We start from the raw sequence: 27,306 nt of genomic DNA, 5'->3' as shown, positions 1-27,306 counted from the left end.
TGTCCTGTATTTGGATTTTTTTTTAAATGACAAAAGGGACAAGTGGATCCCTGAATTAAGTGGATTTACATTTCTGATTATTTTGATCAAGGTAGGTAATGATCCTTACAAACCTTTGCATTTTGCAATGGTTTGTTACGGGGATTTTGGAATTTACCTGCGGTGATGTGAAGCAACCATGTTGCCCAAATAATTCTAAGTACTGGAGTGAAAGCTGACTCTTTGCCTATTGTTCAAATTAGGAGGGGGGGGGGGGGGGGGGAAGTGTGGAAAGAGCCTTCGAACGTAAAAGCATTGGAGAGTGTTATTAGCTCCTTAATTATTATTGTTAACTAAGATTCATGTTGACAGTGCTGCTTTTGTGTGTTTTGGATGCGGTCCCGGAGGCAGACGCAGCGCTACCCGCTCCCCAGCCCCGCTCATCCCCTCACGGCTGGATGGGGGCGGCTGGGGCCTGCCCCGCGGCCCGGCCTTAAGTGTGTTTGCACCGGGGTGCGGCCGCCTCCCGCTCTTCCCGGTGGGGCCCGGCCGTTCCCCGCGGGCGGGCAGGGGTGGGCGCAGCGGCCCTCGGGTCGGCGCGGGGAGGCGTGGGGAGCACCGGCACGGGTGCTGCCCGGCTGGAAAGCAGCGGGACGAGGCCGGGGGTCGAGTGCTCGGGAGAACCCCTCGGGGCCGGGAGCTGGGCCCTCCTGCGGCCGGGCCGGGAGCGGGGCCGCCCCGCTCGGCCCCCGGGGCCCCTCGCAGCTCCCGGCCGCAGGGCGGCGGGGCCGGGCCGGGCCGGGCCGGGCCGCTGGAGGCCGTGAAGGGCGGGCGGCCCCTGTGGCGAGGGGCGGGGAGCCCCGCGGCGGGGCGGGCTGACAGGTGCGGCGGGGCGCGCGCGCAGACTCTCGGCGGCGCCTCTCCCGTCAGCCCGCCGCCTACCCCGCTCCCCTCCGCCATGAATATGCAAATGAGGGTATAATTGGCAGCCAATGGCGTGCGCGCTGGTCACATGGTGCTGGTGGAAGCTCAGGGAAGAGAAGTTGAGGCTGGGCGAACACAGGCAGCAGCTCAGTAACGAGCCGCAGCGGCCGCAGCCGGACCCAGCCGAGCCGAGCCTTGCAGGGCCGGGCAGGGCAGGGCGCAGCCGAGGCGAGCGGAGCGGCGGCCGGCCGGGGGAGCGAGCCGCCCCCTCCTCCCCGCAGGGTGCCCGGCGGGCCGGCGCTCCGCCTGGACCATGCCGATCCTCCTCTTCCTCATAGACACGTCCGCCTCCATGAACCAGCGGGCGTATCTGGGCACCAGCTACCTGGACATCGCCAAGGGCGCCGTGGAGATCTTCATGAAGGTGAGTGCGGGGCCGGGGGCAGCCGCCGCCGCCCCCCCCGATGCCCCCCCCCGGCCCGCTCACGCCGCCTCTCTCCGCTCTCTCCGCAGCTGCGGGCCCGGGACCCGGCCAGCCGCGGCGACAGGTACATGCTGGTCACCTTCGACGAGCCGCCCTACTGCATCAAGGTAACGACGCCCCCCTCCCCGCCACCGCGGTCCCCCCGCCCGCCCGCCGCGGAGAGGCGGCACGGCGCAGCCCCGGCCGGCCCGGCGGCGGCAGCAGCGGCCGCTGAAGATGGCGGACATTTTGCTTTTGTATGGAGGAGAGAGGCTGAGGGCGCTGCTGAGATGGAGGAGGGGGGGGGAGGAGACGGGCGGCAGCGTGATTCACCGCCCCGCCGGGCCGGGCCGGGGAGGCGGGCGGGCGCCGCGCTCCGCCTCCCCCTCCCCTGCCCTGCCCTCCCCTCTCCCCGGCCGTTGCCCGCCCGCCCCCCGTGAGGCGGCTCCGAGGGGCCGCGCCTCGCCTCGCCTTTCGTCGCCTCTCCTCGGCCCTCGCCGCTGCCAGGCCCAGGCCCCGGGCCGCCCCTTGCCGCCGACGGCCCCGGGTCGGACAGAAGGAAGCAGCGGTGTGGGTGTTTTTTTCTTTTATTTTTTTATTTATTTTCCCATTTCCTTGTTTTTTCCTGCTGCTTTTTATAACCCGCACCAGTTTTGTGCCCTCGTGGTTGTGGCGCGGGTAGACAGCCTCCTGCAAAGCCGAACCGAGCTGCCTTGTGCCAGCTCCTGGTCCTCCTCGTTCCTCAACGCTGGGGCATGTAGGGCCTGTCATGGGTCACGGCGACTGCACCATGAGGTTATGGCAAGAGGAAAAAATGGTGACGCACTTAACTTGCAGCCTCCAAGTCACGCACACAGACGTTCAGCTGATGTTTACAGTGTTCAAAGCATTATACAGAACACACAGTTGTTGCCCAAGTCGTAGAATCCTCTAGAGAAATCCTGGATTAGAATGTTTGCCCTGAACAATATAGTAGTTCGATGGGAACTGTTGGGCCTTAGATCCATATTATGAAGGCCATAGAATCAAAAAATCTTCTGAGGTGGAAAGGACCCATAAGGATCATCGAGTCCAACTCCTGGCACCACACAGGTCGACCCCAAAATTCGGACCATGTGACTAAGTGCACGGTCCAAACGCTTCTGAAATTTAGACAGGCTTGGTGCAGTGACAGTTTCCCCGGGAAGCCTGTTCCAGTGTGAGACAAGTCCACATAAAAACTTGTTGGCTAACCCAGGGAAGAAGAGATGGCCCTGCCTAGATCCCCCTGTAAAACTTGGAAGAAAGGTTGTGGAAAACAATTGCTTGCTGATGATGTCTGTCCGCATCTTTTGGTAATAAGGAAAGTTAATTATCAAGACTCATGAATCTTGGGTCTTTGATCAGCAATATATTTACACAGCTAAAAGTGTGGCCTGATTTTTGAAGAAATAAGTGGCTTTTGTGAGTCACTTGCTGTTAGGCCTTCACAGTATTATTACATCTTTACATTTTGTTGTTATTACATATTTCCCTTCTGTTCCCTTAGAAGAGGGCATCAGAAGTACTCATATCTCTGTGAATTGGAACCATCATATTTCAGTTACAGAAACTCAGTTTGTCAAAAGACCTTGGTCTGCCTTGGGGAGAGAGTTTCTATTTTTTATTTCTTATTTTTAATTTCTTATATTTCTTAAAGACATAACACATCCTTTTTCCCCATCCCTGGTTGTGGCTAGATGTGAAAACCAAGTCTCTGTTTCCTCACTGTTAACCATGAATTTCCTGTGTTGAGGGTTTTTCCTTTAAGTTTTATGTCAAGTATTTTACAAGAAGGCCGTTTTTTTTTTGTTTGAGGAAGAAACCTTTCCACTGCAGTGCTAGAAAGGGTACTGGTGATTTATTATTAAAAGTGACTCTTCTGGTTGGAGATCTGCGTGATAACACTGCAGATTGTTACCAAATGCTATACTCCAGATCTGCTGAAGAAAATTTTCATGCTTTAAATAAATAAAGAATCATTCAGGTTGGAAGAGAGCTGCAAGATAATCTGGTCCAACCATCACCCTCTTACCGGTATCACCCACTAAACCATGTCCCTAAGCGCCAGGTCCTAATGAGCATCTGCGTTCCCAGTTCTAGTAGATAATGACTGAAATAAATGGGACTATGTGATACCCATTGTAAGATTAAATCATATTTGAAATACAGTAAATGACCAACAAAACAGATGTTTTGGTTCTTGCAACATGCCATGTCTATCTCTTTTAGAAATTCTTTCTCCTTTTAGCGTGCTGATTTTCAAATTGGACCTTAAAGAATGTGAAAATACTTTTTAAACACTCAGTAATCAGTGGGAACAGGCTGCAAATCTAATAAATACGTGCTTATAATAGTTAATAGATCACAACTTCAGTTTAACTATTACACAACTGCATCACGGCACCACATAAATCAACATGGTTAGGCTGTCACCCTGTCTTATTCAGAGAGCTTTACAGCAGCAGCATGATTCTTCGAGCTGAAGATGTGTTCTCAAGACTTGCTAACTGGTATTTATGGTGCCCTTCTCTAGTTTATCCTAATAGCCATGTTAATGCCAGGAAAACGTTCTAGTGTAGTCCAGATTCCATATGTCTTAGAAAATGTGCTTGTAAAAGAAATAAAATACAGTTTCTCTGCAAGTGCTGCTGTAGTTAGATATCTTACAGGCTCTTTTGATTTAGAAAAGGAGTAAGCAAAATTGGCAAGTGAAGTATTTTGCAAGTCTGCTTTCCAAATACGTGCATTAGCAACTGTTTTTTGTCCAATGTCTGCTTTATCCTCTTTTTTCTTTATGTAATTAGTGTAAATCATAATCTCACAGATAATTCTTACGGTTAGTAGGGAACTAACTGAGGGGAATAATTACATGGGTTATGTGAGAGATGAATTGTATGTTTCAGAGTTCATTTACCTGTAGCCTTAAAGTATTTTAAATCAACAGTGCTGATTTTGGTTTTGGTGGAAAAGAACATCCCTAGAAAACATCACACAAATAATGGTGTTTTTCTAAATGAAAGGGCCCTTCTTTAGCACAAATGATTGGCTAAGATGATGTGTTTGGAAGATGATGTGTTCAGCAAAAAGTGTCTGAAATGTTTTGAGACGTGTGGCTCTTCTCCCAGCCGTTCCTGTTGTTACATGACTGCTCATAGCTCTGTGTCAATTTTTTAAATGGGATTACTTAGTCCCTGAGTTTGCAGCATGGCTCTGCGAAGGATTGAGGTGGCACTCCTCTAAAGAGGGGATGGGGTACTGTCCTAGGAAGGTGCGGACAGTAAGATGGAGGAGGTGGGAGTCTTAACTTCCACTCAGCGCAGAGGCCTCTGAAGCCACCTTGGCTGCGTTGCTCTTGCTGGTTGCATCACATAGAGATGGTGATTTGTGAGAGGAAGTACGATGTCTGTATTAATGGGGTGTTGAAGCTTGCTCCACCCTACCCGTGTATTGACCAGATACCGCTGTACCTCCCAGGTGTGCCAGCATACCCCTTTCTGCAAAAAAGTGCTGGATACCAAATGGGGAGGAGAGAGAGAAAAGCCGAGGGTGTTACTTGCAGTTCTGCTTTCCCCATAGTTCTGAGACACGCTGAGGGTTGCTGTACCAGGAATGGTCTTCCGTAGCGTTTTCTTCGTTGCGTTTGCTCAGTTGAGTTTTTTGAAGCTGCATGAACTTCATCATCATCAAATGTTTTCTCTATAGTTGAGTGCATGTCATGATTTAAGTGGAAAAGATCTTAAGCCAGTTTCTTTGGGTTTTCCTCTATTGGGGGTGCTAAAACAAAAGCATGGGGAGAAAGGGAGTGTCCTCTCACCTGTTGTAGTTAACCCAAGCTTTTGCTGTTTTCCAGCAATTCAGAAAAGAGGGAGGTTTCAGCAAGATCTGTCTAGATTTCTCTGCAAATGGAGCTTGTGCCCAAATCCCTGCCTAAAAAGAGTTTTTGAAAAGGAAAGCAAGATTTAGCTCTTTTTTTTTCTCGTCTTGATTTTGTTAAACCTCCCATCTTGTGGTTTGTGGTCTGCTTGTGGATTTGTGTTGCAAATGGCTACTTCAGTCCCAGAAAAAGACAATGGTGGTCTTACGTGAACTTATTGATTAACTGGGCTGCCCTGTTCCCATGTGACTGATACCTGGCTGCTGATAGTGACACGGCCTTTCCTCAGTGCTCGAGGAGTATTATTTATGGCAGGGTCGTAGAATTACAACTTTTGTTTAATGTTCTTGTGAGACTCTGTAATGACTTTCATAAATGATTTGGTCACAAGTCTGGGGACTGGGAGAACTTAAGTTACATTTATTCTGCTGAATCTGAAATTACATGCATTTTTCTGTTTGTGTCTTAGGCTGAATTCAGGAGTCAGTTGTGACTGCACTATAAATAGATTCCCTGAAGCTGGGTCCAGAACTACGTATGTAGCTGTCTGAGATCTAGCTCAAAAGTCTCAATAGTGTGAGACTGCTCTTTGAAACTTCACTGTTTGAGAAATGCCTGCAGGTGATAGCTTTAGATTAGTGTCCACTGTGACTTTGAAGAAAACACCAAGGCACTTACTGGGGGAAGAGTGATCACTGTGAGCCGTGTTGTGGAGGTATTAGGCTTTTTTTGGTATATACTGGTAAGTGATGGGGAAAACAAGTGTTAAGAAATTCTTGGGTGACCACCTCTTGTGACTAGAAGTGATAGATGCTTTTGGAAGCTGTATCTACATACTGTGGGAAGGCAGAAAGATTGACAGCCTTAACCTGAAACTGTGCCGTGTAGGCAGGTGAAAGAAAGTGAAAGAGAGGTGCCTGAGATGCAAACAGGAATTAAAGGGATGCCTTCCATGCCTGTTACTGATCCTGCTACTCTGAACGTGTGCTCTAGAGCTAAGGAGCAATGTGTGGGAGCAGCCTTCATGACGTGCTGTCTGGGCAACCTCTCCTGTCTCCCTGAAATTCTCCTAACAAGTTGAGCTTGATGACCTTAGATTTTGATGGCAGACTGGGGTATGCTAGAGGCTGGAATAGGAATTTGTGCAGGGCTGTAAGAGTCTATCAAAGAGTACTTGGGATGTGTAGATAACCTGTTCATTTAGGATTCTGGAGTAGTGCTTCAAAACTGTAAGTTCATAAGGTCAGGCTCAGGGAGGCTAACTTTGCTATCTCATTTTCTGAGCTGCAGGGGGAAAGAGAAACCCGACTGTGAAACCTGTTGAGTTTGAGGCAGAGATCTTCAGGAAGGCTGCCTGAGGTGCATTTGTGTGTGTTTTAACTTCTGTCAAGGAAGACAACCAGAAGAATGCCTGTAGTAAATGCATAGCATAATCTTAAATTGATAAGCTTTTACATGAATTTGGAGATAGCAGAAATAATCAGTTCTGTATATTAAAAAGTCTGGCTTTTTGCACAGACCTGTCTCGAAACCTGACCTGTCTCGAAAAGGAGGTATGTACAACTGGAAGGGTACAAGTTGTAGTGAGGTATGCAGGCAGAACTGTTTGGTGCAAGGCAGGTTGGTGGCTACAGGATAAGAGGGAAGTTGCTATTTGCATAGATGTAAAAGGGAAAGAAGGCTGAGGTAAGTGGGAGAGGCCTATCTTTCTCTCCGCATATGCTGTAAATACCATGCAATCTTAGTGAATCTACCAGCCAAGAGTTAATTGAAAGAGAACAAAAAAAAAATGCAGATTATAGTATTGAAGGACTGGATGACATCTAGGTAGGCTACACAGTGTTATTGGTAACTAATTCAGGAGCATACATTTTGTACTTGTTTATTGGAGATAAGCAGCCAATACTCTCACATCAGCAATTCCTCCATACAAATTTTGAGTCATTCCTAGCAATGTTTAATCTGCTTATGTGTCTCAACACATCTTGTACTGCCTGTGACGTACTAAGCAGACCTCTCCTCCAGTCTTCCAATACAGGTTCTACCATGCTTGGTTTGTTTTTTGTCACGGAGTTCATCTATTTTCATTGGACTGACTTGCAGCATAAATGACTGGTAGCTTAAAACCAACAATTGCATTTAACTCTGTTAGAGAAACAAACACGTCTTTTACTTGTTTAAGTAGCACTCAGGCAAATCCCAATTGTCTGGTTCTTCTTGAGGACAAAACAAAATCCACAATGCTGTTTGAGAATCCCCCACCAGTTTTTACCTTCTCCTTTCTGCTTAAGTGCTTTATCATGTAAGACTTTGAATGCAGGATGCGTGCACTGTGCATGCATGCAAAAAGGCCTTTTAAAAAAAATTAAGCCTCCATCTCAGAACTGAACAAGTAAGGCCAAAGACAGATAAAACTTTCTTGGTGAAAGAAATCAAAATTCTGAAATTATTTTACTAAAAACTTGAGTATCAGTTGCCATCCTTGTAGCAAGCACGCAATGAAGTATTGTAGCCCCTCCTAGCTTACGGTCGCAGTAAGAGTGTTTTAGTAGACAGCATCCTTTAAAAAGCACGTTCCCTTTCTTGAGAAATAATGCATTGGGTAAAGCTCAGACATGCTATTAAGCACGTATAAACATGCTATTCTTCCTTCTTGTCCTGAGTGACTGCTTCATGCTATCTGCCTTTGTGTATGACTTAGGGTCAACATGCTCATGCAGGAACTGGTGTGGCAAGGAGAAAGCCTGTACTGAGGAGTTTTGTGTACGGTAACGCACCGTATCCTTTTTTAATGACAGTGAAATTCAGAGTGATTCGTTCTAAAAGAGACAGTTTGGTACGTTCTGAAATTGAGGTCTCTTGTAAAAATTCAAGATCAAGCAAGAAGGTGATCATTTTTAAAAGAAAGTGATTTTAAATGGGATGGCAGTTCAGAAATGGACTTTTTCTTGAGAGATGTGATAGACCGAACTCTGCTTGGCTGTCACTTTCACTCTTAGTTTTGGAAGTCAGTTAAATACTTGAACATGTGCTTTCACCAGCTACCTGCCTTTCTGGGAAGGGAGAGTCTGTGCTGCAGTGTGAATTGTTAATGAAAATATTTCAACCAGTTCTGTTCCTATTGGAGTTTGTAAAGTAAAACCTTGCTTTTTCATCTGAAGTAGGTTGTTCCCCCACACTGTGGGGGAGATGCCAAAGAATTTGAATGGAAACCAACATCTGTTGTTCATAGACACAGTGGCAATGTATTTTTTCATCTTTTTATTTGGTTCTTTATTTGATCTTGGACACATTCAAAGATGTAAGCCCTTAAGACTACAGGATAAACGAGACAAAAGTAGATATGTTTGCACTAAGAGGCTTAACTCATCCTCAGTGCAAAGGTCGCTTTTATTTTAAAAATAGAAGCTTAAAATGTGTAATCAAACAGTTAAGTTGGATCTCCCTAGTTGTATTCTTGCAGTGAGATCTGCAAGAAGGAAGGTGCTTTGTGAAATCGATTTCTGCCCAGTGAAGTCTCCATTGGCTGCCTCCTTCCCATCTATGCTGTTTGTATTCTGGTCTTTCATGTGCATCTTCTAATTTTTGTTGATATCTACGGTGGAAGTTCTGGGCCTTGCAGCCTGGCTTTGTGGTATAAGTAAGAATAGGCACAAAATACTTCTGTGATGTCTTCAGAATGGGAGTTTATTTTTAACCTTCAGGAAAAGCTAGCTAATAGAGTTTTAAATGCTGAATCTTAGTGCAACTATGGAAAAGGTAATTAAGGCTGCTGACACTTATACAATGTTCATCCTTGCACATTTTGTTGAAAAAGCTTGCCAGAAGGAACAGTGATTTGCAGCAGTTGTGCCCGATAGTTGTTCCAAGCCTGTTATGGACAAGACAAAACTTAATGCTGTCTCCTACAGTATTGTCATACTTCAGATAGTTGCAGTCTAGTGGGGGAAAAAGTCATTTCTGTACTGTGTGACTTTGAAAGGCAGCTTGTTGTCTTCTGAAGAATAATGCTTTTAGAGGGGGGAGCAGAGCAAGTGTAAGGGTGCTTTGAGAAGATTCTGGATGTCTCCAGTCAGTGATTCTCTTCTTCTCTTCCAATATTTTGAATGCCTGTGTTCCTGGCTTTGCTTAATGATGTAGGCTACCAAACACACAAAAGGGATAGGGCAGTTGCTGTTCTGAATTTTAAATGCAGATTATTATTTAATAAATTCATGAAATTCAGTCCGGTGATTTCATCTTGGAAGCTTTTCTTCCTTCATAAGCCTTATTCTTACAATGTACCAGTTAATGTATAACTCCTACACTTTTACCACCACCAAAAAAGTATAGTAGGGAGTAATTAAAATATCTTTTGCTTTGCATTTTTCTTGTTAATTTTAGAGTTGTCGGAAGATGATTGTGTAGTAATCCATCTTAAACATAACTGTGTGTTCCTCTAGGGTTAAGATTTTAGTAAAGTGCCAAGAGAAAAAGTACGTTCTTGTAATGAAACTTGGTTCTTGTGCAGATCAGAATCTGTGGTTCTCCATAAAGTTGCGTGGGTCTGTGTACTCAATCTGCAGTGTTTCAAAGACTAGAGTTTCTTTGAAATCTGGCACTTACAAGTATCTCTGAAATTTAAGCTACTCCATACCAGGTAAGTCAGCCAGAGCCTTGTTTTCTTCTAAATGATTATTTTTTTAACTAAAAGGCCTGTCTCACTCTGTACCCAGTTACTGTGTTTCTCTGCTCGGGCTCCTATGAGAACTCTCCAGGAAAGCAGCGTAGGAAATGTTAAATGTTAAAACCAGTGCTTCAGAGCTCCCTCATTTGGCTTTTGAAATTAATTTGGCTTTGGTTTCTGGGATGTTCTTAAACTCTTGAAAGCGTGAAATAGCATTTAAAAGTACAAATCTTGGTAAGATGGATGTTGTCAAGAGCCTAACTTAACTGCAAACAAAGATCTGCAGTGTGCCTAAGCTGATGTCGCTACGCTGTGTTTGTACGTGGGAATAATGCATTAGTACCGGTGTTCATGGCGTGGTAGTGGTAGAGCTGGTGCATTTTTTTAATTTAAAAAAAAAAAAAAAAAAAGTTTGTGGGAACATCTGCATCTGTTCAGCTGGGACTCAGTTCCTTTGGCCCCAGGCTGGGATGGGGCTTGGTGTCCCACAGCTGGCAGCAGCCCCACAGGGCCCTGGCCCCGTGCTGTGGGCTGGTGGCACGTGGAGGGGCACGGGGTGTGCTGTGAGGGCAAGCGAGAGGCTGGGCGCCTCCAGACCTTCAAAGGTTCTGAAGCTCAGATAGTTTCTACTGAGCTGGACGGCTCCAGAGCATGAAGCTGGCTTACCCTCCTCTAAAATCAAACCAACAAACACCTGGCCACCACCAACTCCTCCAAAACAGTTTTTTTTTTTTTTTTTTTTTTTTTCCTGTATCAAAGCTGACATAGTTGGCTAGGCTATTCCGTTGGATTGTTCAATTTGTGTTCCCTTCATTGAGTACATGGATATAATTGTGAACTGAAGTCTTTTTTTTTTTTTTTTTTTTTTTTTTGTAGCAATGCCTTAGATAATATTTCTGACACAAATTGGGGAAATTTGTTGGTTAGATAACCTCTTTTAGATTTGGTTCTTTCTTGAGATTCAGAATGAGCTTGCAGTACATGGAACATTTTGGTGAGCTGCACTGGTTCTGCGATGTGCTTTTGGAAGGAGGGGGAGGAATGTGAGATTTTCAAAATGAACATGGATCATGCTGTGTCATCTCAGCTCTGTGCTGTAAAGCTAGAGGATCATGGGTAATTCTTCTACTTCCAGCAGCGTGCCATGAAGCAGCGTTGCAATGATAGCATGCTCTGTAACCTCCTAGCTTTTTTCCTTGTGACTTTTCCAGCGATACTGGGAGTAGCAAGGGGCCAGGAGGACAGAGTGAGGGGCTGACTGGCATTGAAGGCAGGTTTGGTGGTCTGGAAGAGCAGTGGGCACTAGGAGTCCATGGGAATTCGTGATTGAAACAGCCATGTTTCGGCTGTTCCACTCGGTAGTGTTTTTTAAATACACCTATAATGGCATTTCTAAAATGACTGCTTTGCTTACTGTATGAGAGCTGCAGATTGTCTGATTAAATCTGTTCCCTCTTCATTAAGCTGTTGCACGGAAGGTATCTTGTTCTGGTTCAATTCTGTTCTGAAATACCCTAGCTTGTTGAGCATTTCTCAGAAATAGTGCCTTTTTATGTCAGGATAGTGTTCTTTTATTTAGGTAAGAATGCTTTTAGAAATGGGGTGGCACCACGATCCCCTTTTTTTTTTTTGCATCCCTTTCTTCGTGCGTAGTCTTTTCATCCTTGTGCAGCAAAAAGTGTAGCAAGTGTTCCTGTCAAAAATACATGAAATATTGTTGACCAAAAAGCTCAAATGGATTAAAGCAGGAGCAGCAGGTAATGAATAAAAAGGTAGCGTAGGCTTTTTTTCCTTAGCATTGATTATTATTATCACTTGATTCTAGGCATAGTGTACAGCTTTAAGTCATCGTATAGCATCTCTGTTTGACACTTCTAACAGGAGAAGATGCTGCTTTGCTTCGAATTCTTGCATTAACAGAAGGCTGCAGTGCTCTTGCTTTGTTAATGGACCTTAAGAGCCTATCTGCTAGTGTTTGTCATGGACATGATGCTTAAAGATTAACGAGTCATTTTTATATAATCATCTTGATTTTTTCTTGATGAGAGAGCATTTCTATATCTTCAATATTGAATTCATCTGAAAAGGGCAGTGAACCATACGTAGTTTGAGCTGGTTTCCTAACGTGTGTGTGGGGTTTTATTTTTGACGTATCGTGGAGAAATAGTTTTTTCTGTATAAAATGAAAATGATATCTGTGTAGTTGACCACCTGACAATATTGCACTAAAGTACAGTTTTGATCTTGTTTGTATTCACTAATATCGTATATTTTAGAAAACAAGCTGGTGCGGTCTGTCTTTGTAAATGAGTTAGTCTCGTTTAAATGGGTGAAATCACCTCCATTGAAATGGGTGCACCTACAGGAGAGCTCGGATTTGAGAAGTGTGACTGAGGGGGACTCCTGGTTCACTTTGAAGACCTGCCTTGGAGGGTAAAAATGGGATTGCTTTGGGATGAAACAAAACTGGAAGATGCACTTCAGTTACTGAGTGATGACAGGGCTACGGGACAATGCAATAGGATAGCTGAAGTGTATATATTCAGAAGTAAACCCCTGAAATGCAGTAATGTGGATGTCATCTCATTACAGACAGCTCTGTTGTTCTGCAAACCACCTGTTGTTTGTGCTGCATTGCCTGCTGGCCCAAATGCAGCCAGTGAATAACATGTCTTTTCTTACATTTAAACTGTTTCAAGTTGGGAAGGGAGAAAACAAAATGAAAACCTGGGGAGGGAAGGAAGGATTGTGTGTGATATCAAGGTAAATAGTGAACAACTGTGGTGCCTGGAAGTGGATGGAGGTAGAGGACAAAGGACAGCATTGATTTAAAAAAAAAAAATCACAACGTGCCAACTGTATGGGATTAAATGAATCTCTACTGGAGTATCTTGTTTTCGTAAAGATGTATTAAAACAGTTCATACTTCTCTGCTCTCCTGGAGACATCTTAGGTATATTATATATATACATATGTTATGTAGATTTATTCTGTTGACTATTGTTGCCTGTCAAAAGTCTGCTTTGTATTTAAAGAAGCACTTGACCACTAAGTTTCAGTCTGAGTGCCTTACAAAAACAGAAATAACTTGACAGGAAGAAAAAACTTGCTTACTGTACACAGCAGTAGCATTAAAACTAACCTGCTTCTCAGTAGCCCTAACGTAAGAAGGACCAAGTGACGCTTCTGTACACTTACTGTAACTGAACGCTGTTTGGGCTAATGGAAGAAGAGTTAAACTTGTGAACTTACTATCAGTTAAGATACTCTTCCAATGAGAAGTTGTAAAAAGATGTTTTTTCTAGGCGGGGCTTGTGGCAAACAGTGACCTGGGTGACCAGAGCTTGTCTCTCCTGTGTCTGCAGTAGGGTCATGTCTAATATTTATTTATTTTTAAGGGAAAACCTACAGATGAGCTGCCTTGGCTCGATAACCAAGGCATGTGTGTCTTTTTGCCCCCCTTGCTCTGCGGTCGTAGTTTGTTGCCAAGAAGCACCGGGGTAACAGCTGCTTGTGTTCCAAACCCCTACCTGAGGTGCCACCCGGCAATGAGCTGGGTTCAGTCCTGCGTGCTGCGGGCATTTGGTGCGGAGGTGTTCTGCTCTAAGACAGGCGTTGTCATGCTGCCTGTGCCAAGAATGGAAAAGCATGGATCTTACGAGTCTCTTCACTAAGGGCTGTTTGGTACTGTGCAGCGACAGGACCGGTGGGTTGCGTAGAAGTAACTGGAGCACACAGGTACTGAAACTGGAGAGCCGTTCTGCAGCTGAGGTACAGGCAGAACCTGCGAGCTCTGCTGCCTCCAGTGGCATTCCTTTGTATTTGGACGAAGTAATGCCTCTAGGTTGGAGCTCTTGCTTGTCCCAACCCATTTGCTCAGTGCAAAGAAACGTTTGAGAGAACGAAATTGGTAGGTGATTAGGTTGTGTGATAGTGGCTTATTTTAGGGATTTTAAATGTTAAAATGGCACGGGATGTTTCAGAGCACCTCTCCTCCACTGAGAACTTTTTCTAGCTGCTATACTCAGAATGCCAACCAAAAAAAGGGGGTGTAGTGTAGGCACTGGCAGTGTTACCCTGCCCCTTGTGTAGAAGGGGGACAAACGGTACCAGGACCTCTTCTCCTCTCCCCTTTTGGCAAATTCTCTCATAGCTACACGGGGTTGACCAGTTCTCAGTGTTGCTGTTTTGAAAAATGAAGATTGTATTTGCGAGAAATCCCGTTCCAAGGGGAAGCTGGGGCAGGGAAGCTTTAGATTATATAGGGGAGGGCATTCATTGCTGCAGAGCATACTGAGCAGTGCTGGGGCTGTGTTTAGGAGATAAAAGAGGTAAAATTGGAGAAGCAACTTCTGACATTAGAGGGAGTCAAAAAGAATAATTATTTTCCCCAGGACAGAAATAATTCTTACACAGACATGAACAAATCTGAGTGGTGATCACAAAGTTACTAAGTGAACAGAAAGGCAACTAGAAAATTAATCATTTCAATGACTTGGGAGGCAAAATATTCAGCTGGTTTCACCTTCTTTACATGGCACTTAGAAATTCCGTAGCAGGAGTGGTTTCAGATTTCACCAGTTTCTTTCTTCCCTTACTTTTTCCGAATGGATGTCACTGACAGCCTAGCATGCCTCAGATTTGGTATGCTGAGCTAGCCTCTGTTTTCCTAAGATGGATGCAATCAATACCTTGAATTACTGCAAAACTTCGTTAAAATGTGTTGTAGTATCTAAAATCAGTATCTTATTGGGGAAACATGAGCAGAACTGCAACTATTTGTACGTTTAAATAAATACCGAGTAGTTACTATAACACAGGCTGTTGGGATTGGCATGCTAGATTGCAAATTGTCTCCTGACTTGGAATATTATTTTTGGTAATGTTACAGTTTATAAATGAGATCTGAAAGCCGTCCCGTGCGCGATAAACTCTGCAGCTCTGTGGTGCGGCACCTCCTGTGAAAGCAACGAGAAGGAAGGCCTGAAGGCTCCAAAGCAGCAGCTCCGCAGGATTCATGGAGCTGGTGAAACCAGGAGAGAGTGCTTTGTGCTGGGGTTCTTGTGGTCTAATGCCGGGTGGCTGGCTCTGCCCCTGCGGGACGGCCGAAACATGCTACAAAATGATTGGAGGCAGTTTGCTTTGCTTTACTAAAGCATTTTATGAGATGTTATTTCTCATCCCTTGCAACTGAAATATTCCTGTTTTTTTTCTGTGTTTTGAAGGTCTCTTTAAGTTACTGTTTCTGAATGAGGTTTTCTTCCACTGCTCAGCTCTATTCCTTTTGATGCTGTTAGTCCTGGTAAATAAAACCTCCTCTTTGCTAGGTTTTTCACTTTGGTGTTTGCCTGAATCCTAAATAATGTGGGGCTGTCTGCTGACAAAAGAGGCCATTTGACCTCACCTGCTTTCTGAAGCTGCTGAAGCACTGCTAGAGTGGTGTGGTGAAACAGAGCAGGACATAGATTTGTCTGCAAACTGAGCCACAACATAAAGAGTTCTGAGGTATGGTAGGTTTTGGTGTGATGGCTAGCAAAGGCCAAAGCTGGGAGCTGGAGGCAGCGTGCTGCTGCTCCTGGTGGAACAGCTTCCAGGTCTCAGGGCTTCAGGTCTCAGGGCTTCCACCTCTTCTCTTCAGGGAGGTGGAGCCCCCAACTTGCACTGGGCAGCACAGAAGGCTCCATGACACCACATCTTTGCCTCTTCTTGACATAAGGAAATGGGGTGAGATTTTAGCTTATAGGACTTGAGGTGGTTTGTTGTCTTCCTCCCCCAGGCTGTCTTTGAAAGTTTTTTTGGTATTTACATAGAGGCTAAAATTGCTTTGTTCATCTAAACTCCCAAAAGATAACGTAGTAACATGGTAACAAGATAAAGGCTGCTCAAATTGCTATTAATAAACTCCGGGCGTAAACCTAAGTGGGAGTGTAATGTTGAAGATAATGAGAAATTACTCCATGTTATAATTGGTTCATAAACAACTAAAATAACTGATACTTAGTTTTGACTTAAAAATTACTGACCTGTAGAGGATACGTGTTTTGGGTATGTTTGAGTTTGGTGGTCTTAACATTGGTGTGTGGTGGATTTTATTTGTTTGTTTTGAAATTGCTGCTTAGCATTTCTGCTGGCAAGTGGAAGTAGTGTTTCATAAAAGCAATTTTTTTTTTTCTAAGCAGCATCAGTGGTAGTATTTTGAATTTAGGAAGGATTGTTATTTAATCACTTTAAAGTGCTTTGTTGAATTAGTTATCCATATGCTCTGTGTTACATACCTGACTCCTTGTTTTGCCCTAAGAATGATTCTACTGCATGCATGGAGAAGAGAAAATAGAGTTCCTTGGGCTCTAGTTTCTGTCTCTGAAATACGGGTTTAATTACCCACATTGACCAGAGTCTTTCTGGGAGACACATTTTACAGAAGTAAGCCTTCTTGTCATTAACTCCGGTGTTTTTAATAAAAGCAAAACAAGCAAACAAACAAACCAAACAAAAACAACTTGTTTTAAGGTTAGGTTAGAGAACGTAGTATGTTAACTTATCTTTATTTTAAAATCGTGTATGAAACCAGGAAGTGTCGCCTTTGTCCTTGTACACTTAATTAAAAATTCCTTGGTATTATTCGAATGGTACAGGTCTCCTCTGGTTTATCTTCGAAGAACCTGTGAGAGGTGGTACAATGAACAGTAGTTTCCTTCGAAGACAAGCCACTGGTGATGAGCTCCTCCTTGTATGTTCAGCTTGCTTGGTTGCCCGCTTGGCAGGCAGTTAGCTGACTGCACTGCAGCTGGATCTAACGCGGTGGGAGTCGGAAGCCGAGCAAATGTTTTCAGAATGGGAAAATAGCAGAATCCTGAAATATCGGTGAAGCCTGTTACTGTTTATTTAGAAAATAAACTCTTAAATTCATTAGAGTTCCCATCTAGAGTTGTAGACTAGGAATAGAGTTTGCTTTGTAAATGTTTTACTCCCTGATGTGTCTTTGCTGTAAGGCAACTCAAATAGCAGTCGCATGGAAAAACGCCTTTTGAACTGCAACCTGGCTGCTCCCAAGAAACGTGACTCGTTTGATAGCCGGTTTGTACAAGACCAAACGTAGCAGTTTTTGATTGCACTGAAGGGTTTATAAAGTGCATGCAAAAAGTTTTTTGTAATTGCTCATTTAAAGGAAAAATTCTGGATTTTGGGTGGGGAAACCCTCCCCAGCTTGGCACAGAGCTCATCCAGAATGACAAAGTTGGGGATCTGAAGAATGGCAGTTGTTCGTTAGGGGATGCTGTATGCTCTGACGTGTCATCTGGAGATTGGAAACCCTCTGGGCTTTCTGAGCTGAGGTACTCAGTGTGCGTTTGGGTACTTTGCCATCAGAGACCTCGGGACAGGCAGAACAGCAAGTGCTGAATACTCCCAGGGCAGTGACCTCTGGGGGTTTTCCTGAGAGTTGAGATTAGTTAGAGATACTGTTCGTTAGTTGCAAATTTTCATTAAAGATTTTTTTTTAGGATAACACATCTTGTTGGGATTTGGTGGTGTTTTACTTTGGGGGGAGGAGGTAAAAGATGGTTAACGCTTCTCCAAAAGAGGGAGCCCACGTTGGCACTTGTTGCTTGCCTTGGGCTAAGCGCATGCGTGGGGAGTTGCAGTGGCCCAGCTGATGAGATGCTGTATTTTGTTAAGCCACGGTTGTGAGGGAACGGATGGTGTTTTATTGACACTGACCTGTCTGATTGAACCCACGCTGCACGGTGCCTTTGAACTTTGAGTGCAGTTTGGCGATTAAGCTAAGCCAGTTTTGTCCTTCCTTTGCCCAGTGCAGCATTTTTCTTCTCCCCCTGCACTAATACGATTCTTGACTTGGTTCAGGAAAGCAAACCTGACCCAAATCTTTGTGGAGGAAAGGATGGAAGGGAGGTGGGCATAAGGCAGAAGAAGCAAAGATGCTGCTGCTTGTATCTTTTATCATTGCTCTTTAGTGCTCTTCAAGCACTTTAATGTGTGTATTTTGTGAGTATCCCATGGTATGTATACAGTATATTTCACATCAAGTATATTTCACATCAAGTTCTGCAGACATGGATTAGGTGTGTGGAACACTGAATAATGAGGGATATCCTTTTATTGGTGGGAAGGGAGGTTAATGACAACTCACAGTTGGTTCTAGTTGTTGCAAATCTGAAAAGCTTTTTTGTTTTATGTAACAGGCCGGGTGGAAAGAAAACCACGCAACGTTTATGAATGAACTGAAAAATCTGCAGGCATCAGGACTAACAACCCTTGGTCAGGCACTCAGATCTTCATTTGACTTGTTAAATCTCAATAGATTAGTGTCTGGAATAGACAACTATGGACAGGTAACAATCTCTTCGTAGTCTTCCTTTTTATTTGTGTATGCTTCTCAATTATAGTAGGGGGGATTTTGGTGGTTCAAGTATATCTTTTTGCTTTTTCTGTTTTATAATTGTTCTTTTGGATAGCTTGTGTGTTAAATCTTGATAGTAAATTGTTTTTCTTTTTACATTTCCTGAGCATACCATGAAATACGCTAGCACTTCTTTTCTTGTTGAACTACAAAGCAGTAATGTAAATAACCCAGAGAGAGTATAGATGTACAGTTGCTGCATTGGAGCATGTACACTGGATGGCAGCACATCTGCTTTTCAGTTCTGTTCTGTCTGTAGTTTGTCCTGCCTTTCCCTTTTCTCACATTCAGAAGTTCCAGTTCAAAGTACTCTGTTTTTGCCTCACTGCTACCATAGATTACCGAGTTCACTGAGTAGCTATGTATTAACTTATTTATTCCTTTTGTGGAGTAGAAGGGTTTGTAGCCATTACAGGAGGAAAAAGACTAGTAATTCTAAAAATGTGTTTAGAATGCCTGTGTGTGCACGTGCAGAGTAGCACTTGTTACACAGTTCTGTGTGGTTCCACACCTGTTGAAAGTAAACTTCAGGGTTGTTCTGAAAAATAGCTCATCTTAGTGCTTACTTTATAGTGACAATAATCTACAACTGAGTGTTAAGGTTACTCTTAGCATTCCTGTGCTTTTGTCTCTAGGGAAGGAACCCCTTCTTTTTGGAGCCATCTATTTTGATTACCATCACAGATGGAAACAAACTGACAAATACAGCTGGAGTTCAAGAGGAGGTAAACTTGTATTAAATTCTTTCGAATCATGATCTTGCAAGTTGGCACTATGCTGAGATGAATGCTAATTGTTTTTATCCTGCAAAGAGTATCTCTGTTCCGTCAGCCTGTTCTACAGAGAAAAGCGACTAGCTATGGTGTGGTTGCCCAACCCCTAAATTCATAGCCCATGTGGATTTCCAAACTATAGCCTCAGATGAACTAGTGGTTAGAAGAGAAATGGGGTCCTTTGCAGAGTAATGGATAAATTTTGATATTATTTTTTTAGTTGGCTTGTCAAATACTTGAAAATACTCCTGAATTTTTCTTTAACAGCTTCATCTTCCTTTGAATTCTCCTTTGCCTGGGAGTGAACTAACCAAAGAACCATTTCGTTGGGATCAAAGACTGTTTGCTCTAGTGCTGCGTTTGCCCGGAGCTGCATCAGCTGAACCAGAGCAGCTTGGGAGTGTGCCTACTGATGAATCTGCTATCACACAGATGTGTGAAGTTACAGGAGGTAACTGGATATTACTTTGCTTTGGCTTACGTTTGTCATTTGCCTTAAAACATTTATTTCCCCTTGATTAATCTTTCCTAGCTTTTCTTCATATTAATTACTCTGTGTCCATCTGAATGTGTGTGGTGCTTCTTGAGCTTGGTTTCCTGTAGCACAGAAGAACTTTAAAATAAAACCATATTCGTATTTCAGATCTTGTGGCTCTAAGAGCATTTGCTCAAGCGCTAATAGGAAAGATTTGAAAATTTCTTGGATTGTCCTTCCAGAAGTTCATCTTGCTCACTCACGAGATTTGTTATTTAAATGTTGAATTGAGGTGGAGCTGTATTACAGGGATTTTAATTCTGCTAAAGGGCTATTAAGCTAAATTTGATCTTAAAATTAATTCTGGAGTCAAAATCTTCATCAGAATTTTTGTTAAATTGGTGCTTGAAAGTGTTGCATGGGAGAAGAAGTTTGGGGTTGTACTGGAGTTGATTAAGTTTGGGTAGCCAAAAGCAGACAGGGCATGCAGATTTGGTGAAATTGGAGGCTGTTAAAGGCCCTTATAAACCTGGCCTTGGTCCAGCCTGATTTAGCTTTCCTGGCTTTTTTATTTTTTAAGGAAATAGTAAAATCTAAGCAGCTTTTTTTTCTTTTTCTTCTTTGGTTTCATTGCATTTGAAAAGTATTTAACATCAACTACTACTAATCTTGTTGCTATTATTTTAGATAAAGCTGAAAGTCTAGGCAGTATGGCTTACATAACAAAATGTCTTCCTTAAATTACAGAGGGAAAATATGAAAGCAAGCTCTGAGTAATCTTAATGATATCTTGTATAGGTCGTTCCTACTGTGTTCGGACACAAAGAATGTTGAATCAATGTTTAGAATCTCTAGTTCAGAAAGTCCAAAGTGGAGTTGTTATTAACTTCGAAAAGTCAGGACCAGATCCAGCTCCTATTGGAGAAGGTACAGTAACCATTTGTTCCTGTTAATGTTTTTTTTTTTTTTTTTTTTTAAAGTGTTGTATATGCATGCAAATCCCCTTTAGTGTCTTCAATTTCCTTCCTTTTAGTTTTTCACTATAGTGCACAGGATTTCTCAGATGCCTAATCTAAAAAAGTGATTAAGCTATATAGAGCTTATGTGCTTCAGCGATAGAGTTCTGATTTCTCTTTAATTACCCCAATTCACGATGGGTGTACTTTTCATAACTTTAGAGTTGTTGGTTTAGCCTTGTCTTAGCTATATTTTTCATTATATTTTAACTCGGTAAGTTAAAAAGTGCTGTATGTTTGCACACACTTGAATGGATAATTTACCTGCTTGCTACTAGCTCTCCTGGCACTTTTTTAAAACTCTATTTGGAGGGCTGAAGGGATTAACAGAGGGACGTGAATATTTGTAAGAAGTGATAAAGTTTGAATTACTGCTGTCAAAACTTTGTTTGAAATGAACTAAGTTTGGGACTAGTGTATTTGAGTCCTTAATAATTTCTAAAGTAATTTCAGCGCTGAATTTGCTGGACATTTTCATTCTGTTAATTGATCACAAACACAGTAAACTTCAATTGAGTGTTGATAGCTGCAAGTGAAAAACTCAGTGCAGAGAACAAGGGATTATTTTGATAGCTGCAAGTGAAGTACATAACGGAATAGAAAAATGCATTCTTAATGTGGACAAATCTTTTGGATTTGCAGAATTTCATGGCTGAAAGGAAGGAGAGAGCTGACCAGTTAATACTTAGGAAATTAGGATATTTCTGGAATGTCAGAAGCTTAATAGCTTTTAGGGTCCCCGAGCATCCTTGCACAGCCAGTTTTACCCCTACTTTCCTTTCTTTTTTTAATCACCTTTTTCTTGCCTTGTATATATTTTTTCTCTTTTTGCTTAATAATGTCATTCTATTGTAAGTATGCTTAAGGCTTTCCTGTAAGGCCTCGCAGGATAGCACTTCAGCAGATTCTTGGGTCTCTGTTGGCACAAATGTTCTCTTATGTGGCAAAACAGCTGGTGAAAATGTTTTTTTTTTTTTTTTTTTTTTTCTTTTGTCACATTTTAAATGGTAATGTGCTGTGAATACACATGCACAAAAAGATGGAGAGCTTCTGTCTTTACATAAACTGTGGAAATCCTCAACTAAAGAGAAATGTGATGCTGTTCACCAAATTTAAAAATCACTGTACATACAATGCAGAGAAATAAAAGTGGTATGTAACTGAAAGGTCTGAAAGGTGTTTTGCACAGTATTATTGGCCAGCTGTTTAAAGCAGGGCAATGCAGTAAAGTGTTCTTCAGATGAAAAAGATTCTTGAAATCCGTGATCTCTTCTGTGTCACTTGCCTTGAAGTGCAGTCTTTGGAAAATAATTCTGAGATTCTGTACTGCTGCAGACTTCTTTGTGCTCAGTGTGGAGGAATTCTGTGCTGGTACATTACGATGGACTGCCAGAACACTGCTCTTCCCAGTAGACAGTGGGGTTTAAGTGATTTGTGACCTCTTACTAATTAAAAATGTGACAAAAGCTGCTCCTGCCAGCTGCATCTGACTTCTTCATGAAACTTTTCTTCACTTTCAGTTTCGCACCAGCCAGTGAGCTTTGTATCCCGTATAGAAAGACTGCAAATGCAAATTATCAGTCTCTACAGGTGCAGCAGAACTGAAAATGATAGACTTGCTGTTGCGTATCAGATGTATGTCAAAGTACTGAACTTAGATGAATATGCACACCCAAATAACATTTTCCATAATATGAAAGTACCCTGCTGCACTAATGAGCTAATTGCTGTGCCACAGGAGCAGAAGGGTGGATGTGGGCAAATGTGTACATTTTTTCTCAGATGATGCTGTTCTACACAAGTTTTTACGTAGTTTTTTCAGCCACTGATGTGAAGATCCCGTGTCTTTGAAACAGTTGGAGTGAAACATCTTATTGGTTGCTAACAGAAAAATTTTGCGGGGAGACAAATGCATGCCATGTAGCTTTTTATTTTATTTTTTATTTTGCTTTGTTTAAATTTTAGATGGACTTGTTGATTCATCCAGACCCATCAATTCATTTGCTTCTCAACCGTGGCATAGTTGTCATAAACTCATTTATGTACGGCCTAACCCTAAAACTGGTGTTCCTGTTGGGCATTGGCCAATCCCAGAATCTTTTTGGCCTGATCAGAATTCACCAACACTGGTAAGTCAAGAACTGAAAAAAGGATTCTACACCTAATTAAACAGACTGAAAATTAATAATCAAGTACTTTTTGACTTTCTGTGTTTGCTAATGCAAGCTGTCTTTGCTTGAAAAGAATAGTTAAAACTTTTAAACACAGACTAATATAACCTAATGTAGATACTGTATGCTGTGATTTTTATTTTGCTTTTTTTATCTGGAAGCATTACTTCCATGTGTATGTTTGATTAGTTTGGTTTAAAAAAATCTTCAAAAGATTATGAAATTGAACTCCGAATTACATCATATAAAGCTTCTGACTAAAAGTTGTGATATAAAATCTATTTTGGATGGAACACAGAGTATTTGTTTTTGATGAGGAGGATAGATCAACCATATTTTTTCTTAGTACTTCAGATGTGGACTCTTCTTTCACTCGCAGAAGGAATTAAAACTGAAATAGAAGAGTTATCCATTCAGAAAATGAGATAAAAAGATCATTAACTTCATTCATCCTTTCTTAATGAAACAATCATGCATTTGGCTTATCTTGCTAGGCTTTCTAGGTATCTCTCTTGTTAGGAATGTTCTCTTTCTAAACTTCGCAAGTGCTCAAGATACAGTTACCCCGCCCCCCATGATTCAAGAGGAAAAGAAATCAAATTCAACAGGGAGTATCTTGATATTCTTTGTGAAGTGAGCAGTTTCACATCTTTAATTCTGCGAACATCAAGCTAAGAAAAAGAGTTGGAAGTTTTCTTTAAACCCATCTGTGCTACAGGTTGACTGGCATGGAGGCTTCTAAATATCAAGATAAATAGTGGAATGCTAACCTTATTTTTCTATTGGTGGGAAGAATGTGTGTGCCTGTGTGCACATGTATGTTATTAAGTTAGAGAAATAATACGTTACTTTATATTCTGTTGTAGGAACTTGTGCCCTTTCTTTTTTTGAAATAAATTGGAAGTTGAAAGTTTAAGCTTACAAGATAGTAAAATGTATGTTTATGAATAATTTGTTTTCTGAGGGTTGATTTGTTTACCACAAATACTAGATAATTGATGTGTTTCTCTACTTCCTTTTAGCCTCCGCGCACAGCTCACCCTGTTGTGAGATTCTCCTGTGTTGATTGTGAGCCAATGGTAATAGACAAGCTTCCTTTTGACAAGTATGAGCTTGAGCCTTCGCCCTTAACACAGTACATCTTGGAACGAAAATCTCCCCATACCTGCTGGCAGGTATTTGCACTTACGTTTCTACAATCAAATAAACGGGTATCCTGAAGTGGTAGTACCTTAGTTTGTGTAAGCCTTGGAGAGCTGGGGTCTGGTGTGAGATTCTGCAGTTGATGAGAAGAAATGTGTCCAGGTTTCAGTTACCTTCTTCCTAATAGAATTATCAGGAGTTAGAATGAGTGATCCCTCTACAGGCTTTGTAATCTCATTTAATTCTGTTTCTAGGTCCATTTCATTTTGCTAAGAAATGCGTCCCACAGGTTCCATTCTTGGCTAAATTGAAATTCTCTGTAGGCTTTCATTTGCTTTTGGGGAAACTATGCTAGTTTCTATCATAGCTGCAGATGTTGATTAGGTAACAATTTCCACTAATTGAAACTGCTAGTGGGAATTGAATGGAAACTGCTGATGAGATTGGCCTAGAAGAAGCCAAAGTTCTGATGTTGAAATCCTTTGTCACATGCTCTTTTGCGATTTTGGATAAGTGACATGTTCTTGCGTCCTCTATAAAATAAGGCTTGTAAATCCCTTCTAAATGCTGTTCTTGTAAAGGGTAGCTTATTGGGTACAAGAGGAGTTTGATTAGTGTGGGATCTTACCCAGAAGGATGGGACTAGAAGTCTATCTTCTATTTTTGTTTGCCTAATAAATATTAAAACTTAACTGAAAGCATAAGATGTATTTTTGAAGTTAGTTTTAATTGAAAAATTGAAGTTACTTCTAATAAACTTACTTCAAAAGTGGCCTTAAAGCATTCTTAGATAGATTATTTGCCCAAGGATTCCAGACAGTCTTGTTATTAAATTTTCCTGCTATTTTCGAAAAACTGCTTTTCTTCTCCAACCTGCTTAACAGACCCATGCATACTAGGGAAATGGGCTCAACATTAAGAGTGTGGACACTTGATGTGATTCCTGCATATTCCTGTTTGTAATGCTTGATATGTATGTGTAAGAAGTTTTAGATTTCCTTTAATCAGTGTTGTAAATTCTAGTCCTGCTATTTTACAGGTCAGAAGAGTAATTTCAAATGCATTGTTTATTAACATAACCGTCACAGATGTCCCTTAACCTATTTCAAATAATTTCAAAATCTTTTCAGAGCATCACTTAAGTAGGCTCACTAAAGCACTAAGGATTATATTGTGAAGAGCGTTTCCACACTGACTGGGAGTATGCTAAATGTTGCATGTTTGCGTTTTGTGACTGGGAAGTGTAAGTGCATGCTCATCCTGATGTTGATAACTTGTTGCCTTAATGCAGTAAGATTCAGATTGTTTTTAAAATGTTCTATGCTTAGTATTCTTCATGTTCTTCCAATAGTGATATATATATTTTTTTCTTTATCAGGTATTTGTGAGTAGCAGTGGAAAATACAGTGAACTTGGCCATCCATTTGGGTATTTAAAAGCAAGCACTACTCTAACCTGTGTAAACCTCTTTGTGATGCCTTACAACTATCCTGTTTTACTTCCATTGTTAGGTAGGTAATAAATTTATGTTGGACTGCTGATGCAGCTACTTGAGAATAAAAACGAAAAAAGTGGTTAGTGTTCTGCCTTAGTTTGAGACGTTATGAAATAACGGAGAATGGAGAGTAGAGAATGTTGCAAACTCTTTAATATCATTTGGGAGGAGAGGATTTTCATACCCCCTCTCCCTTTTTTTCTCTCCAGCAGAGGAGGAGAGCTACCTGCTTCCAGTGCATGTTTGATGCTGTTCACCTCCTAGACACGTAGCCTCTTCCTTAACCTGGAGTAAGCTTCAACCTCCATTCTTTTCCCTCATTTAGGGTGTGGTGTATCCAGGTTTTGCCGTTGCTCTTGTAGCAGCTAATTTTTTTTTCTGGAAGATCAGATTCAGTGTTACGGGTGTTGGGAAGAGGGAATTCCCTGATGCTGTTTAGAGGAGTAAGAAGGAATAGAGTAGTGAAACAGCCTACATTTCTTCCCTGCCCAAAGAACCAGTGTTTTTCATACTCACAATAAACTACTTTCTACAGGAAAGACAGTATGAGAAGGTGCTGTGTGAGTAGCTGCCATAATAATTATGTCTATTAGGGTTTTGGCATAAAGATAATGGCAGAGAGGAGAGTTTCTTGGATGTTACCAAACCTTTTAGTTGCAGATGCTCTAGGACTTTTTTGTTCTGTTTATATAGATAAAAAATAAATATAGATAGAAAGTAAAATTTATATAGATAGAAAATAGAAGTGGAAATCGGAGAGAATGAACACAAACTTGATTATTACTTTCTTGCACAAGATTGTTGCATTTAGTTCTGGAAAACAACTTGGGATTGCTTTTTCCTAATCCTGGTCATAATCAAATAAAGAAATTTGTGCTTGCTGGGTAAGGTGGCTGCCTTACATAATCATCCTTGTAGCCTAACAGTTGTCGTAAAGTGTGCAAGCAGGATCCTTCAAGACTAATTTAGCATTTTCTGTAAGCTGGTGGCTAATGCATTACTGCTGCAGGTCCACTTGCTGAAAAGTCATTACTGATTCTAAAAGAATTTCCCTATTTGTTTTGATGTTCTTTTGATGTTTGTTTGCAGTTCTGCTATGTCTTCCCTGGGAGTTCATGTCTTCCTCCTGCCTTTTTTGCAGGGTTATAAAGCTCTTCCTGCTTTTTTTTTTTTTTTTTGGAAAAAAGCACCTTTTCAGTATGTGTAATGCTATTCTTCAGGTCACTCACATCTGCCTGGTATCACACATCTTAAATTTGTGAAGGCTGTTTAAAGGAGAACATGGAGCTTCCACATTGTGCAAGTTGTAAAATGGATGTTTTCTCTAGAATGTGAATGCACAGCATTCTTTGTTGTAAACACAAAAGCATACATGTAGTGTTACCTTCAGATCTTGTTCCAGAACTTTGTTTATCCTTGGTCTCTAAGGCATGGTGGAATGAAGTTCTGTGGAATATACCTAAACCTGAAAGTGGAGCTGGCCCCTTCTATTACTCTCACCCAGGTTAAAAAAGATGTGAGAACTTCCAAACCCAGCAGAAACTTAGCGTATCCAGCCCACCAGTGTTGGTTCACCATTTGAGGTTCAAGCGGCTACTGCCCATACTGTGTTGGAGAAGTGGGACTTGTCCTGGTATAGTACCGTGGATAGATCTCTCCCTTCCTTTTTTTGTCTCTTTCAGACAAGTCAAAAACACCTCACAACTGTATCATTTGTACTGTCTTATGAGTGACTTAGGTGTGTTCAAGCATTATGAACAGATCACAAGATGCTGAAGATTTTTTTTTCCGTGCATTTCTGTATTTCTGCATTCTTGAGCAGGGCAAGCCTTAATCCTATTTTTGGTAAAGAGTATAGGAGACAGTCCTAAAAGGTAGGGTAGGTAT

General features: G+C 42.0%; 1 protein-coding gene across 13 annotated transcripts in view; it reads left to right on the top strand.

The window, feature by feature from the left end:
* Positions 1-976: 976 nt before the first annotated feature.
* The window catches only part of LOC118165939 (integrator complex subunit 6-like), a 38,122-nt gene continuing 11,792 nt past the window's right edge, over positions 977-27,306 (top strand). For 4 of the 13 annotated variants that reach the window (XR_004750289.1, XR_004750288.1, XM_035324362.1 and 1 more), the window contains exons 1-9: positions 992-1,327; positions 1,417-1,494; positions 18,129-18,278; positions 18,982-19,071; positions 19,387-19,570; positions 20,393-20,521; positions 22,576-22,739; positions 23,804-23,956; positions 25,303-25,435. Coding sequence is in view for 11 of the 13 variants with exons in the window: in XM_035324362.1 (XP_035180253.1) it covers positions 1,217-1,327; positions 1,417-1,494; positions 18,129-18,278; positions 18,982-19,071; positions 19,387-19,570; positions 20,393-20,521; positions 22,576-22,739; positions 23,804-23,956; positions 25,303-25,435 (1,192 nt within the window). In the remaining 2 variants the exon portion in view is untranslated. Of the gene's footprint in view, positions 1,328-1,416; positions 1,495-18,128; positions 18,279-18,981; positions 19,072-19,386; positions 19,571-20,392; positions 20,522-22,575; positions 22,740-23,803; positions 23,957-25,302; positions 25,436-25,628; positions 25,710-27,306 lie in introns of all 13 variants that reach the window. The other 9 variants (XM_035324360.1, XM_035324358.1, XM_035324361.1 and 6 more) reach the window with 7 other exon arrangements.

Source organism: Oxyura jamaicensis, chromosome 4, assembly GCF_011077185.1.
Source record: "Oxyura jamaicensis isolate SHBP4307 breed ruddy duck chromosome 4, BPBGC_Ojam_1.0, whole genome shotgun sequence".
NCBI classification, from domain to species: domain Eukaryota; kingdom Metazoa; phylum Chordata; class Aves; order Anseriformes; family Anatidae; genus Oxyura; species Oxyura jamaicensis.
Note: the sequence above shows the minus strand (reverse complement) of the source record. Positions and strands in the feature narration are given on the sequence as shown.